General features: G+C 48.2%; 2 protein-coding genes across 2 annotated transcripts; both read left to right on the top strand.

Moving 5' to 3' along the window:
- The first annotated feature begins 1,569 nt into the window (after window positions 1–1,569).
- On the top strand, window positions 1,570–5,873 carry LOC4324843 (protein trichome berefringence-like 7). The gene is made up of 4 exons (XM_015765546.3): window positions 1,570–2,881; window positions 3,567–3,725; window positions 3,899–4,176; window positions 5,552–5,873. Exons 1-4 carry the CDS (start codon window positions 2,061–2,063, stop codon window positions 5,572–5,574), a joined length of 1,281 nt encoding a protein of 426 aa, XP_015621032.1. The 5' UTR covers window positions 1,570–2,060; the 3' UTR covers window positions 5,575–5,873.
- A 1,168-nt stretch (window positions 5,874–7,041) lies between these two features.
- LOC4324842 (probable pectinesterase/pectinesterase inhibitor 51) lies at window positions 7,042–11,775 on the top strand. Its single transcript, XM_015765545.3, has 2 exons — window positions 7,042–8,017; window positions 10,923–11,775. Exons 1-2 carry the CDS (start codon window positions 7,087–7,089, stop codon window positions 11,612–11,614), a joined length of 1,623 nt encoding a protein of 540 aa, XP_015621031.1. The 5' UTR covers window positions 7,042–7,086; the 3' UTR covers window positions 11,615–11,775.
- The last annotated feature ends 4,183 nt before the right edge of the window (window positions 11,776–15,958 follow it).

Here is a 15,958-nt window from a genome sequence, read left to right as displayed (position 1 = left end):
AGAGTTCTGAACAGAGTGGTTTTTGTGCTGCTTAAGTCTCACCAGTCACCGCAGCTTCTCTGTTTTCTTCTCTATTTATTCATCTCCATCAGCAGTTCGTTACATGCATAACTGGAAAGAACAAGCCAGACTTCAGCCCCAGCCACTATATGCATGCAAAACAGAAATTAAAAAGCTCAAGATTGCACATCAGCGCACACGGCATCATCGCCGACGAACCACCAAGATCCCGACGCGAGCCAGCTTCCTCTTCTCTCGTCGCCATCGTCCCGCTCCCGTTCCCACTCCCTCCCCGCCGCCGACTGCCTCCAGTCGGGACTATCCAAGAAGAGCCGCGGCTGAGCGGGGACGAGGAGCCTCGCCCTCCTCATCGGTGCTGAACGGGCGCGAGTGGACGGAGCGGCAGCCGGACATGTCCCCCGACGCCGATGCAGTTGATGGAGATGTGGTCCAGCGACTCGCGAGCCGTCGGAGACCGCGCCGGTAACCGCAAGGGCGAGGATGACGAGCAGCATATTGGGCCGCCGCCGCCGCCGTTCCCCTCGTCCTCCCACTATCGCGAGCCTCCGCGGCCGAGCCGCCGCCGTCCTAGCCGCCGACTGCGCTGCGCCCCGATGCCGCCAGCCGCCGCCGCTCACCCCGTCCTCCCGCCGCTGCTGGCAATGAAGAAAGAGAGAACGTAGGAGAGGACTCACTGACAGGTGGGCCCCACTTTATTTTTTTAATTTATTTGATGACTAGAATGCCACGTAGGCACCACGTCAGCGAAACCGTCCTCCAAAACCACCGAATTGCACTTGTTTTAAGAGTTGAGGGGTCGAGGTATCCGGTTTTGTGGTTTAGGGTTACGGATTAGATTTCGATCACTTTTGAGGGTCACAAAGTAAACTTATTCCTTTCCTACGTGCAACAGATGTGCCCAGGCCGGACTTTGAGAACGTGCGGTCCGTAGCTGTTGGGTCGGAAACGGCCTAACGGGATCCCCACGGACGTGTGGGCTGTTGTAGTTGGGCCTATAAAGGATTGCCCGAAGGTTTCGGCCTCTTAGATCAGGCCATGGAACACTAACGCGCCGCACATGAAAGCTGGCCTAGATCCGGCGTTGTGTTCGTTTAGAAGGCCTCCCAATCCATCAGCCCATCTCCGGTTCTCCTCACATTTAACTCTGAGCTGAGAATGGCAGAAAAGTTGCAGACCTCCCCTAACCTTCGTGATGTGGACAGATCATGGGCGAGTACGGTCGTACCGATGAACACTTGACCCTCCGTATGGCCGTTGATGTTACCGGTAGGGTGATACTCCCTCGGTCCCACGATATAACAAATTTTAAATTTTTTCTTAGACCACTCGTTTCACCTCACCTCACCACCGCGCACGACCAGAGAACCACCACCCTCCTCTCGACACCGCCAAAGTCAAAAAGCAAAGCGTCACGTCACGTAGCGCAGAGCGGCTGCAACTCAATGCCAGGTGGGCCAGGTCATATACTGGCCCCACAGGTCAGTGAGCCTAGAAACCTCCTTCCTCCTGGTATCTGGAAGCTCTGGTATTTAAATCGCACGCGTTCCTCAGCCACCGCCCTCCTCCTCTGCGCGGAGCCGTCGTCTTCCTCCTCTACTCCTCGGACTTGGCCCTCCTCCTCCTCCTCGCGCCGCGCCAGCGCTGACGTAGCCGTAGGTCGCCGGGCGACGCGCCCACTAAGATATCGAGCAGTTCCGGAGCCTGCTCAGGGGGCTGGGTGCGGCCGCTCCGGCGATCGCCGGAGAAGAAGGGTGGTTGGAATCTGGTGAGTAGCCGGCCCTGATCCCGGTCGTCGTGGAAATCCTTCCTTCCTCTTCCGTGGTGGGCAGCAAGAGATTTTGGTGCTCCGTGATCTGGAGAGCTGTGCGCGGGACTGGGGTTAGGTGGCCCCCCCAAGGTTCGATCCGGCCCGATTTGGCGGAGGGATTCGAACGCGGCGTATTGGGATAGGAAGCCGCGCCGGTGGATTTGTTCGAGCAGATTTGGCTGCTGGGGGTTTGTGTGATGGGAGATCAGGCGGCGGCGGATGCGGCGGCGAGATGGTGACCGGGAGCTTTAGCAGGAGCACGTCGGCGCGGCTCACAGCGAGGGGCGGCGTCGGGAGCCCGCGGGTGTCGGCGGCGGCGGCCGCGCACCGCAAGTGGTGGTGGTGGGCGCCCTCGGGGCCGTCGTTCGAGTGCGCTGCCTTGGCCTTCTTCCTTTCCTCCGTCGCGCTCGTGCTCGCCTGCGCGCTGTATCTGTATCTCTTCCGGTACCAGGGCCGCGGCCATGCGGTCGCCGAGTTCGCCGGCGACAACCTAGAGTCCTGCGACGTGTTCGACGGAAGCTGGGTGCCGGACAGGAGGTACCCTTTGTACAATAGCTCCGATTGCCCGTTTGTGGAGAGGGGATTCAATTGCCTGGCAAATGGGAGGAAGGACACCGGCTACCTGAAATGGCGGTGGAAGCCAAGGGGATGCGACTTGCCGCGGTTCAGTGCCAGGGATGTGTTGGAACGGCTGAGGGGGAAGAGGGTTGTGTTTGTGGGGGACTCCATGAGCCGGACACAGTGGGAATCTTTCATCTGCATGCTCATGGCAGGGGTGGAGAATCCCAAGACTGTTTATGAGGTTAATGGCAATCAGATCTCAAAGACTATCCGGTTTTTAGGAGTGAGATTTGCGTCATTCAACCTGAATGTAGAGTTCTTCCGGTCGGTGTTTCTTGTACAACAGAGCCCTGCACCTCGCAGTAGCCCAAAAAGGGTCCGAGCAATTCTCAAGCTTGATAAGATGGATAATATCAGCCGGAAATGGGAGAATGCTGATGTGCTTATTTTCAACTCAGGGCATTGGTGGACTCCCAGCAAATTATTTGATATGTGAGTTTTCTTATTGTACTTGTACTTAGCAACACCAATTTGTTCTTAGAATTGTTGTCATATCTACTGCAGTTAACTTAAAAATCATGAACCTAATATATGTTTGCTCCAATACATTTGTTTTTGCGAAAAATCCTTGGATAGATGTTCTGTGCATGCCAATGGTTTGGCATATAGGTAGCACAGTGTCGCTTTGAAAGATATCTGTTATTTAGTATGTGACTTCTAAGCAACCCCTAGATCAAAGGGGTGCTAGACAGTATTTTTTTTAAGAGCTCAACACAATTTATCCTGTTCAGGAATCATGAAGTGGACTGATCAAAAGTATTGATAGTAACAAATTGACAAAAACAAGTGATGGGTTGCCTTGCAATCTTAGTGAAGTTACTTGAGGTCAAAGCAACACAAGTACCAGTGTTTTTGTTTCTCCTGTCAAAATTGCCTGATGGCTGATGTTGGTGCATTCCGTCCTTCACCAGAATAGTCGTAGTTAGGAAATATACACTGTCGATAATTGCATTGTGTTTCAATTATGCTATTAAGTTATGTTTGTGCATATTCCTCAGAAGTGTTTCTACTAATGTGGATTCCTATTATTGCAAATTGTTACAATTTACGAACAATCTACTAAATTGTCATTTCCCTGTTTCACTAATGGGTAATTATTGTTTTGTGTTTTTAACAGGGGCTGCTATTTTGAGGCTGGAGGTTTGCTTAAACTAGGTACATCCATTAATTCTGCTTTCAAAATGGCACTTGAAACATGGGCTTCATGGGTGAAGGAAAAGGTGGATTTAAAACGAACACATGTCTTTTTCCGCACGTATGAGCCATCTCATTGGAGGTGTGTTTTCTCACATACATCGGATCTTTTCCAGTGTATTGTTCTTCTTGTATTGTGTTATAAAGGCACCTAATGAAAACAAGACTGCTACTGTTGTGGTTTGAAGAAAGTGTAAATGATTTGCGAAAGACATACACTCATTTGTATTTTTTTCCCTTTTTGCATACTTACAGTGGTTCAAATCAAAAGGTATGTGAAGTAACAGAATTTCCTACAGCTGAGGCCAAAGGAGATGACAGAAGTGAATTTGGAGATATACTCGCTGGGGTTGTGGTGAACATGAGCGTTCCTGCAACTATCTTGAATGTGACTTTGATGGGGGCCTTCAGAAGTGATGCTCATATCGGTATATGGAGTCATCCTTCAACCATACTTGATTGCAGTCATTGGTGCCTTCCTGGAGTCCCAGATGCTTGGAATGAACTAGTAATTTCCCACCTTTTGACAAATGGTGAGATCCTTTACATTATCATTCTTTTAACATATTATTTAGAGTAAAGTGTACTGATGGCCCTTAAACTTATAGGGGTGTGTCATCTAGGTCTCTAAACTCTCAAAATGCATATTCAAGTCCTAGAACTTGTCATAGTGTGTCATCTAGGTCCCAAATCGCCATAACCCCTTCAGCATCCTACGTGGCGTTGATGTGGCATGCCACATGGACATGATGTGGCATCATTTTGACTGACAAATGGAACCCATTTAATTTTTTTCCTTTTCCTTTTTTCTTCTCTTTTTTTCCCGTTTCGTCTCCTTTCTATGTGACCCGAGCAGAAAAAAAAAAGAAGAATGAGAAGAAAATGAAAAAGAAAAATAAAAGAAGAAAAAAAGAAAATGACACGTCACGTCTATGTGGCATGCCACATCAGCGCCACGTAGGATCCTAGAGGGGATGTGTCGATTTGGGACTTAAATGATACACTTTGACAAGTTCTAGGACCTGGATATGCGTTTTGATAGTTTACGGACCTATATGACACAACCCTACAAGTTTAAGGATCGCCAATGCACTTTACTCTATTATTTATAACACTATTCCTGTAAAGTATTGTGTAGTAATAATCCCACAAAAATTTTCTTCTCTTAAGTTATTTTTTGTTGCAAGCTAACCTGGAACCCTCCAGTTTTTTTATATATAGTGCAAAATATGCCATGTATTACTTGGTACCTATTGTCCCCCCTTGTTATTTTTTCTTTGACATCAAAACCTGGTAAGATTGTTCGGTTCATAATTAAAAAACTGAACTTTGTACTAGCTTTGTGTAAAACCAAGGACTAAACATGATGATTGCTCAATGTTGAAATTGGGTGGGAGAGAACTTACCTGAACACAGGAATACTTCCAACTTACCTATACTCCACTTGTCAAATAATTTATGGTAATCTTATCCCGAATATACTTTGAATGTGATAGAAAAAATAGTATCTATACTCCTTTAAAAGACCTCAATGGTGGTGGTGGTGAATCTGCCACCATACCTATGCACTTATGTGGGTTCATGCTGTCAGTGTAACCACGGTTGTGCTTGAAATTCAAATCAGTGAATCCATCATCTACCACTCTACATCAAAAGGTGAGCCATATGAACCAGCATAATCCATTCACATCGAATTTCAAAGAAAATATGATTTTTTTTTCAATTAACATTGGGAAAAGTAATGACATAATTTATTTTTAATTTCGTTGCAACGCATGGGCATTTAGCTAGTATATGCAGAATTCAATCTGTTGACGATGATTTCCACTGCATGCGCTGCTGTCTTTGAATTGATGGAGATAAATGGTGATATATTGATCTGATCTTTCCTCACGTGCAATTTTGCAGGTTGGCGAAATTTGGCTGGCTGACTGACTGCTGACATTATACTTTGTTTTTCTTTTTCTTTTTCTTTTTTGTTTTTCTGCTGCTTCTGCTTCGTCTGCTATCAAGTAGCGGACCATGATTTTTTTTTCTTAGACAGCACTACAGCAGCATGTCTTCATCTTGGTTTTTCCTTTTCCTCAAGTGCTCCTTATACACGCCTCCGGGGTTACAGATTTTGTATCATTGTCTATTTTGCGTTTTAGACAGAACATCACAATCGGCAACCTGTATGTAAACACCAATTCATTTGCAAGTTTTGGAAAGTCATTTCTCATGCATGAAATCTGTTTGGTCTATTTTTTTCTTTTGTGCTAGTCGTACATAGAATGCAATCAACAGTTTTCCATAAGATAATCTGTTTGCTCTATTTATTTTTGTGCTGCAGTGGTATTGAATTCATGCTAAATCTATTGTGAAGGATATCGCAGCATTTCCGGATTTGCATCTATGCGGCTGTGCCTAACTGGCGAGTACTGTACACTCTACAGTCTAAGTGGACACTGATCCGCCAGATGCCGACCTGTCACCTGTGTGCACTGTGATTCCCGTGATCATGTCCAGGGAACCAGTAGGCTACGTGGAAGAGGATGTGAAAAAACCACCCATCTCTATTCGACGGCCGCGACATCATCCTGTGGGGAGCGAGCTGTGGTGACAAAATCACAGAACGACAATGTCACATGGCTACATTGTGAATATGTGACAAACTGACAACAGGTTGTTTAGTTTTCCATGATTAACGTATGCTGATGTACAAAAACTGTGCATGTTTGCCCGGCATCGTGATGGACTGATGGCTTCGTGTTCGCTGGGACCGGCAGATGGCATGGCTAAACGAACTCTTTAGATTCACCCGGACGGGGATGCAACCCAAGAGGGAAGTGTCTGCCGTGCACGGTTGGGCAATTTCAAGTATCCTTAGCGTAGCTTCAAAAGATGTCTATCATGTCGGCTTCACGAGGCAAACCAGGGCAGAGCATGTAGAGGTGAGGAATGCTATCAAACTCCAAATCGTGCGATGATCATGACAGTGTTTCGTGGGGAAGGGAATGCAGTGGAATGAAATTATCTGCATTATATTACTTTCTGCCAGTAAAAACGAAGACTGTGGTTTGCGGAGAGACATTGTATCACCGGTCTTGCACTAGCGGAACTTCCGCAGGTGAGATCTGATTCCGTTCCATCTTGGGGGTGCAATGCTTAGAAATGGAACACACAATCCAACAACATAAATGGTTAGCAAAACCAACAGCAGAATTTCAACTGTTACCAGCAAATTTACACACATCAATGCCTTATCTGCAATGGGGAGTACTTTCCATTACTGCTGCACCCATCAAAATCCATCCTCTTCATTTCTTTCCTCCCTTGCCCATTTGCCCAACCAAGCCTCAGCTGCCCCCGCCTAATACCGTCGCCGATATAACCAACCAGTCTAACCACCACTACACACTCCACTCCATTTCCCACTCGACTCCATCCAGACATTGTCTCCAATGTCGCCGCCGCCGCTTCGCCTCCTCCTCTTCCTCCTCCTGCTCCACCTCCCCTCCTCCCTCTCCTCGCGCCACCACCACCACGCCCCGTCGCCGTCCAAGCCGGCGCCGGCCTCCTACGCGGCGCCGCTCGCCGTCCTCCTCGCTTGCAACGCCACGCGGTTCCAGCCCGCCTGCGTCTCCACGCTCTCCAACGCCTCCGCCGACGCGTCCACTCCGGACCTCCTCGCCGCCACGCTCTCCGCGCTCAGGGCCCGCATCCCGCCGGCCGTCTCCACGGCGCGGTCCGTCCTCGCCGCCTCCTCCAACGTCAACCTCACCAACGCCGCCACCAACTGCCTCACGTTCCTCTCCTTCTCCACCCACCGCCTCTCGCCGCCGCCCTCGACGTCGTCGCCGTCGCTCCTCTCCGCCTCCACCGCGCTCCTCCACCTCTACGACTGCTGGTCCGCCTACAAGTACGTCAACTTCTCCCGCACCATCTCCGACGCCATGGCCTACCTCGACGACACCATCGCCGTCAACAGCAACTACATCTCCATGCTCGCCGCGCTGCAGCGCTACGGCGACGACACCTTCCGGTGGGCCCCGCCGCAGACCGAGCGCGACGGCTACTGGCCGCCCGCGGCGGCGGGGTCCGCCGCCGACGAGGACGCGCTCGGCGTGCCCAAGGGGCTCCCCCCCAACGTGACGGTGTGCGGCGCGGGGTGCCACTACAAGACGGTGGGGGAGGCGGTGGCGGCGGCGCCGGACTACGGCGACGAGATGTTCGTGGTGCACGTGAAGGAGGGGGTGTACAAGGAGACGGTGAACGTGCCGTTGGAGAAGACGAACGTGGTGGTCGTCGGGGACGGCATGGGGAAGACGGTCATCACCGGCGACCTCAACGCCGACACGCCGGGCGTCTCCACGTTCAACACGGCCACCGTAGGTGCGTATACCCGTAATTTTTTCCCCTTCTTTCAACGCTATCTTGTCTTTGTACGTATACGGTAGCTGGCACAGCGTACGTTTTTTCTCTACGGTGGTACACGTGGTACGTGCATGAATCAATGCGGTGTCATTAGCTGCTGCTCGTGACCAGCCAATTTAGCACTTTGTCTGCACCTAAAATGCCTTTCTGTGAATTTGTGACGTCGGCCATTAATTGTTGGCTTTTGTGAACATTGCGTTCGGCATGCGTGAGGATCCTCTGACATACTACCATTACAGTTATTGAGAGCATCCACGATGTGAGACACTCCTAGATGTGAGACACTCATAGAGTATCTTCACTAACTAAAGACACTCATAAGGAAACTTAGCTTGTGAGACACTCATAGAGTATCTTCACTAACTAAAAACACTCATAAGGAAACTTAGCTTGCAATAGAGGACACCCCTGGATGTGCTCCTCAAAATCTGAAGAAACTTAATAGAGACACTCCAACCCACAATGGGTATCCCAGCCCACAAAGTCCCATGTTTATTTTTACTACCCTACCCCTAATCTCTCTCCCGCCCCCTCTTTTTTTCGCCGCCCTCTCTCTCTCGCCAGTGTCGCCACCGCCCCCTCCTCTTTTTTCGCCGCCGCCGCCGCTCCCCTCTCCCTTCGCTGGCGGCCACGAGGACGATGAGGAGGGCCGCCTCTCCTGTCGCCGGCATCCACCGCCGCCCCTCTCTCTCCCTCTCTCCCGTCGCCGCTCGTCGTTGTCTTCCCCGGCATCCTCCGCCTCGCGCCGTCGCCGGTTGGGGGCGCCAGATCCGGCGCCGTAGTGGGCGGATCTGGGCCCCCCGCGGCCAGATTTGGGAGGCGCCGGCGGTGGCAGGCACGGCGCCGGTGGTGGCGAGTGGCGCGTGGATCCCTCGTCGCCGCCGGAGGTCGCGTGCTGCGCCGTCGGATCCATTTCTCTCTCTCTCTCTCTCTCTCTCTCTCTCGCGCGTCACGGGGTCGGCCGGAGGCCGTGTGCCGCGCCGCCACCCCTTTTCCTCCGCCCGTCGCCTTCGCGGGGTCGTCGCCGGTCGTCACCTACTCCCAACGACGAGGGCGAGGGGTGGAACGGTAAAATGTGGGGTGGTAGCGGTGTCCATGGGACACTCACCTAGCCACGCCCTCTGCAATGCGTCTCCCGGCTCGGTGTCTCAGCTAAAAGTTGCTAAGGAATGCGACCCCTAGCGAGGAGCCGCGCGCCTGGCAGTGGAGAAGGTCCGACTGAAAAGCTAACGGAGGGCAGACGGCCGTTCCTAGGGAGACGACCCAGGGACACCCATTGTGGATGGCCTGATATATGGATCTCACCCTTCTATCGTTCTACGTGTCAATGTCTGTAACAAGAATGTCATTATAATAGATGATGTGAACCCTACTTGACTACGTCTATATTAGGAAGTTATTTAACCATGAGAATGTGAAAATTGTACCCCCAATATCTCTTTTCCACTGTCCATGATAATTAGTCAGACACTACCCTACCCTAGTCTTACATGGAGATCAACGCAATCCCTGATGCATTTTTTATCGCTATTTATCTAACTATGTATATTTGTAAAAAAAATACCATATATTAAAATATAAGTTTCTTGCAGTGTTTTTCATGAAAATCTATCAATATGGTTTTGTGTGAAATCTAAATATTTTTTAATTAATTAAGCATGTAAGGTTTCAAGGTTTGACTTCACGCTTTTAGGACATCTGTTTAGTAGGGGAACGCCATTTGTGTGATGGTGAGTCGTGTATATATGACTCTACCTACGTTAGTTCAAATTTTGATGTACAAATATATTTGTGTGCATGTCTGGTTATGTTCAGGGTTTACATTACCGTCGGTAACCACGCGGTTACCGCAGGGTACGGTAATAGAAAAACCGCGGTAACCTCCTTAAATTCAAATAAATTTAAAAAATAATTTAAATTTTTGATAAATTTTGCATGGTTTCGTACGGGTTTTTTCACGGTTACTGCGTGGTAACCGTGCTTACCGCCGAGGCGCGGTAGTCCCGGCCCCAACGGTTTGGAAACCCTGGTTATGCTGTGTTTAGTTGGTGTTGATATTTTTTTTATAAAAAAAAAAACTTGTGGTAGTACCGCATGCAGTTAATGGCTGCTAATTGCCATTGAAGTGCTAGAGTAATTCATTGGACAATTGGACAGATATGAAATTTCTATACACTACAAAGATGATTCCAAATCTTTAGGTACATGGCCCACCAATTTCCTGGTAGCCCTAAATTTTAGGTAAGTTTTGGCCCTACCAATATTTTGATAGAGAATTCTATTGATGTAGCAAGTATTACATTTAACCCCAAACACCACACAGGTAGTACTATTTAGACTACAAAATTTAGAAGGGCAAGATTTGGCACTGAACTAAAACAATCTTTTTCTTCAGAATTAGGCTCTGTCTCCAGACCTTTGGAGGAGAAAGAGAGTACAAACCATCTGGGATAGTGGGATGTGATAAATACTTGTTGTGTTTTCCCCCTTGCAAATGATTAATCAATCGGCTTATCGCGCAATGAAACATTCGTTCTTTTTTATTCGTTCTTAGGCCATCCAATTAGTGTGGCCGGAAGCGACAATGCGTCCCAGCATCACGAGCCTCTCTACTCATAGGCAAAGTAAAAGATTGTACCTTTTCGTGCCTTTCCCTTTTGTTGGTCCCTGCCAAACAGATAGCCAAACTAGGCGTGGACTGCCGACTAGACCTGGCATGGTTCGTTCGGCTAGTCACAACTCTCAGTTTTAACTTTACCCTGAGATGTACTATCTGTCACGAGACGTGATCGTACTCGTGCTCACAGTAATCCTAATCCGGCTGTAATGTGTTTGGTGATCTTAATCTCTTATCTGTTTCCAGGCGTGCTCGCGGACGGCTTCATGGCGCGCGACCTGACGATCTCCAACACGGCCGGGCCCGACGCGCACCAGGCGGTGGCGTTCCGGTCGACGGGCGACCGCACGGTGCTGGACACGGTGGAGCTCCTGGGCCACCAGGACACGCTGTACGCGCACGCCATGCGGCAGTTCTACACCCGGTGCCGCGTCTCTGGCACCGTCGACTTCGTCTTCGGCAACTCGGCCACCGTCCTCCGCGACACCGCCCTCATCGTCCTCCCGAGGCAGCTCCGCCCGGAGAAGGGCGAGAACGACGCCGTCACCGCGCAGGGGCGCACCGACCCGGCGCAGCCCACGGGGATCGTGCTCCGCGGCTGCGTCGTCAACGGCAGCGACGACTACATGGCGCTGTACAGGGAGAAGCCCGACGTGCACCACGTCTACCTGGGCCGGCCCTGGAAGGAGTACTCGCGCACGGTGTACGTCGGCTGCACGCTCTCCGAGATCGTGCAGCCGCGCGGGTGGATGGCGTGGAACGGCGACTTCGCGCTCAAGACGCTCTACTACGGCGAGTACGAGAGCGCCGGCCCCGGCGGCGACGGCGCCAGCGGGAGCAGGATCGGGTGGAGCAGCCAGGTGCCCAGGGACCACGTCGACGTGTACAGCGTCGCCAGCTTCATACAGGGTGACAAGTGGATACCCAAAATACATTAGTTAGAGCAGCATAAAAAGAAGTAAATGGTGGTCCATTGTGTGATCCCCTCGAATGAGATGGTGCCAAACTGCCAACGGCGTATAGCCATTTAACTGTGCAAACGCATTGTGCCGTGCATAATGTTTAATGAAAGGGTGGCCAAAGCCTTTTCCTTGATCAATGAGGATGTATGATCTAGTGCTAGCCGACCGTGAACGTGAAGGCTAAATCTATGAAAAGAAACAGCTGAAATTTCCAATTTTGAGTCGGCCGAGTGCGGATGCAGACAAGCAGATAGGTTCGGCGTGCCGCGTGCGCTATCCGCAATTAGCATGACTGAGGCGTCGCCAGAACATTATCATCTCGCCTCACTCGTAGTGGTGGTCCATCAGGCCATCACTCGCAGCAACCTTTTTTCCGCCGTAGCGTCCACCGACCACCGCCCTCTTCACCGCCCCATATGCAGATGTGCGCAACCGGCCCTACGACCCAACGAGCAGAAGTACTGAACCAAGACCAACCAACTTCGGAGTTGTGCTCTGCGCCTCCGCCTACCCACTTCGGAAGTGCACTGGACAACGAATGCGCCGTGACGCACCAGTCAATGTCAAGTAAACAGAAGCGCCAAGATGTTTGTGGATCGTCGATGCTAATCCACTTCGAACCTGGCAAACGACCATCTATTCGACTGTAGGATTGTAGTAAGGAACATGGACAAAGGGTGTTGACTGCCTTTTGAATGAGATTATCAAATGCGACACAGAATTTACGGGCCCAGCCCAACTTGTTCAGAGAGGCCTTCTTTGGACCCTTGAGTTCGACCTTCAAGCCCAACTTAACCAACTTATCATTTTAGATAGAAGCAGATTAGAATTTTGAAAAGGTCCCCAATATAGGTCCGATCTTATTTAGCAACCACTAAACCCGTGCAAAAAAACTCCTTGACAATGTTGATGGTCGTTTTTACTAATGTGACATTCATGTGATAGCCCAATCATCAAAGAAATTTAAAACATATATATATATATATATATATATATATATATATATATATATATATATATATATATATATATATATATATATATATATATATATATATATATATATATATATATATATATCCCACATGTAAATGATTAAAAAATAATAAGTCAATCAACTCGTAGGGAGCTGCTGGAACCACCACCGCCTTCCACGCCCTTCCTGCTTCTGACGACCATGGCACCCCAATCCTAGGAGAGAGGACGAAAGGAAGAGGGGAATAGTCACCGGTGCCCTCCTGGCTCCGGTTCATCGCCACCTCCACCCCTCTCGGGCTCTCTGTCTCTACTGTTTGTTGGAAGTGTGATGGGAGGAAGAGTGAAGAGAAGGAAGAGGAAAGAGAGAGAGGGAGACGTGATGAAGAATATGAGACATGGACTTACATGTGGGTCCACTATTTAAAAAAAACTAGTATGGTGGCCTGCGCAGCTTGCGCGGCTAGTATCATTATATTTTCTCTCATATAATAATAATATATATGTTTTCTCAATATATTATTCAAATATATTAAAATGATATAATTTTAAATTTTGCAATAACTTTACGAAACTACTAATGGGTAATATTCATATTGTATTTTATATACGTGTTAGTTATTAATTATTTTTAATATCAAATTTTAATTATTTGTAAATTATATATATATATATATTCGTATATGGGCTCTAGACTCGTCTTTTAATATTTATTTTTTTAATTCCGAATTTTCTGTAAATTGTATTTCTATATAGACTCTATGCTCTTATTATAATATTATTTTTTTATTTCTGCATTTTTATTATTTTTAATTGTATTTCTATGTGTACTCTAAACTCATCTTTCAGTATTCTTTAATTTTTAATTTCGAATTTCAGTTACTTCTAAATTGCATTCCTATATTGACTTTAAACTCTTCTTCCCATATTTTTCTTAATCTCAAATTTTAGTTATTTGTAAATTGTATTTTTATACGGACTCTAAACACTACTTTTAATTTTATTATGTTTGTTCTGAATTTTAGTTAGTTTTAAATTCACTCTATACTCTTCTTCTAATATTCCTTATTATTTTAATTCCGAATTTCTATTTTTTTCTTAATTGTATTTCTATATAGACTCTGTACTCTACTTCTAATATTCCTTATTTTTTAATTCCGAATTTCTATTTTTTTCTTAAATTGTATTTCTATATAGACTCTATACTCTACTTCTAATATTTCTTATTTTTAATTTCGAATTTCTATTATTTTCTAATTGTATTTCTATATGGACTTTATACTTTACTTCTAATATTCCTTATTTTTAATTTCGAATTTCAGTTATTTTCTAATTGTATTTCTATATGGACTCTAGTCTCCTATTCTAATATTCCTTTTTTTTAATTCCGAATTTCAGCTATTTCTAAATTGTATTTCTATATGAACTCTGTTTTTTCTTTTTCTCCGATTAATGTGAAAATTTCTAGACCATGAGAGCAAACGTAAAGACTCATTTTTCTATTCCTTTAATAATATATATAATAGATAGATGTGCCACGTAGGATAAAGACTAGGTTAGTGTGCCGGCACATAAGACAAAAACCATTGTCCAAATCACATGTGGAGGTAAATTTGAACCTGTATTAATAGTAGAGGGAGTCGTTCTTAACTGGTTTTATGGTTGTACGAATAATATCCGATCTATATTTTTTAGGAACTCTGATTGAACTTTTTCCTTTGAGTTCGGTTCATCCTTTGTACACGTTCTCCTTGTGGGCTTCTTTCCTTCTGTACCGGATGACCACATGCCCACTACTGAGCCCTCACGAGGCCCACCATATCCACTACTCGAACACGAACACGAGAACCTTTACGAGGGCCACCATATCCACTACGCAAAACACGAGCAAGAAACCAACCGAATAGTCCAATACGTCCGGCCCGTGGCATCCGTGCCAACCCATCGACCATCCGGCTACCGAGCAGCACGCCAACCCCACCGGGTGCACCGGCCGGGAGCTGCCCCGATCCGCTATTTCTGAGCGAAAACTTCTCCGATTCGAAGCCCCCGCAGCCGAACTCGGCGAAGTCCCCATGCCAATCTGACTAGCCGCCCCCGATCCGCTGCCGCTGCCACCGGCATGGCAGATGGCATCCCCGCACACGCCGTCACGTACGCGGTACGTCCCAGCGTGAGGACCGGCCGGCCCTCCTCCGCGTCGACGGCGACGGCTTGCACAAGACTGTAGTAGGGTAATCCCTTCGCCCTCCCGTTTTCTTTAGCCGGTCAAAGCACGAAAGCTGGCGTCTGGCCTGGCACCAGGTACGACGAGAGGACGCGTGTCGCGGGAAGGGTCCCTCCCTGCCTAGGGCAGTGGGCACTGGAGTGGAGTCGGTCCATGCCCTACCATGCGCGACGACCGCTCGCTTTGCCTGACAACGCTGGTGGGTGCTGCCTGTGGCGCAGGGCCGCGGAAGATGACATACTACACTCGGTGGCCGCGCCACACTCTCGTGCTCGCCCGGACAAGGGACACCCGGACTCCAACACCACCACGTGTGTACTCCTACCCCGTACGCCTCTCTCTCTCTCTCTCTCTCTCTCTCTCTCTCTCTCTGGACGGCTGGGTTGGTAGGATTTCCACGATATTCGCGTGAAATGTCTCGCAGCCCACTGGGAATTTGTTTATGTTCGTGCTAAGTCGTAACAAGTCCAGCAACCTCATAAACAACAGCTTGATGAAACCTTAGTAGCTGACCCGTTTCGTTTACTACGACTCCTGTAGATTTAGCTAGGGATGCTCACGCAATTCACATTTTCCTCATGTTTCAGCTTCTGGCTCACTGCATTTGCAAGTTACTTCTCTCACAAAATTTGCTCATGTACTCCGTTAGCTGTGTACTGCCCCCAATGCCAAGCTCGTGGATGAACAGTACCAGTATGTAGTAAAGTACCAGTAGATGCATAAATGCATTATACCACTACTAGTTCTTGAGAAGTAAACTAGTCAATCACTTGTGATGCAATCCTCCAACTACTCCCATCTTGAAGGACAAGGGAAGTACTACTAGAAAGAGAGATTAGGAGTATCTTTGGCGAACGACGCTGCTAGAAATTGTACAGCCTAACACTTCTGCTTTAGTCGGTGCGTTGCCGTTGGAAAAGGGCAGCAGCATGAGCTACCCCCGAAAGGCTGCATCTCGAAGGAACGGAAGCATGGCTAAATAATTGATACTGGGAAATTATGATGTTGTTCTTCTTTGGCAGCATGGCATTGCCACCAGATCTCTTCAGAAATCTGGTTGTGCCCATGTTCCACACCTGCAGTGAGCAGCAGTGCGTTTCAATGCTGCATTGTTAGGT

Source organism: Oryza sativa, chromosome 1 (genome assembly GCF_034140825.1).
Source record: "Oryza sativa Japonica Group chromosome 1, ASM3414082v1".
NCBI lineage: Eukaryota > Viridiplantae > Streptophyta > Magnoliopsida > Poales > Poaceae > Oryza > Oryza sativa.
Note: the sequence above shows the minus strand (reverse complement) of the source record. Positions and strands in the feature narration are given on the sequence as shown.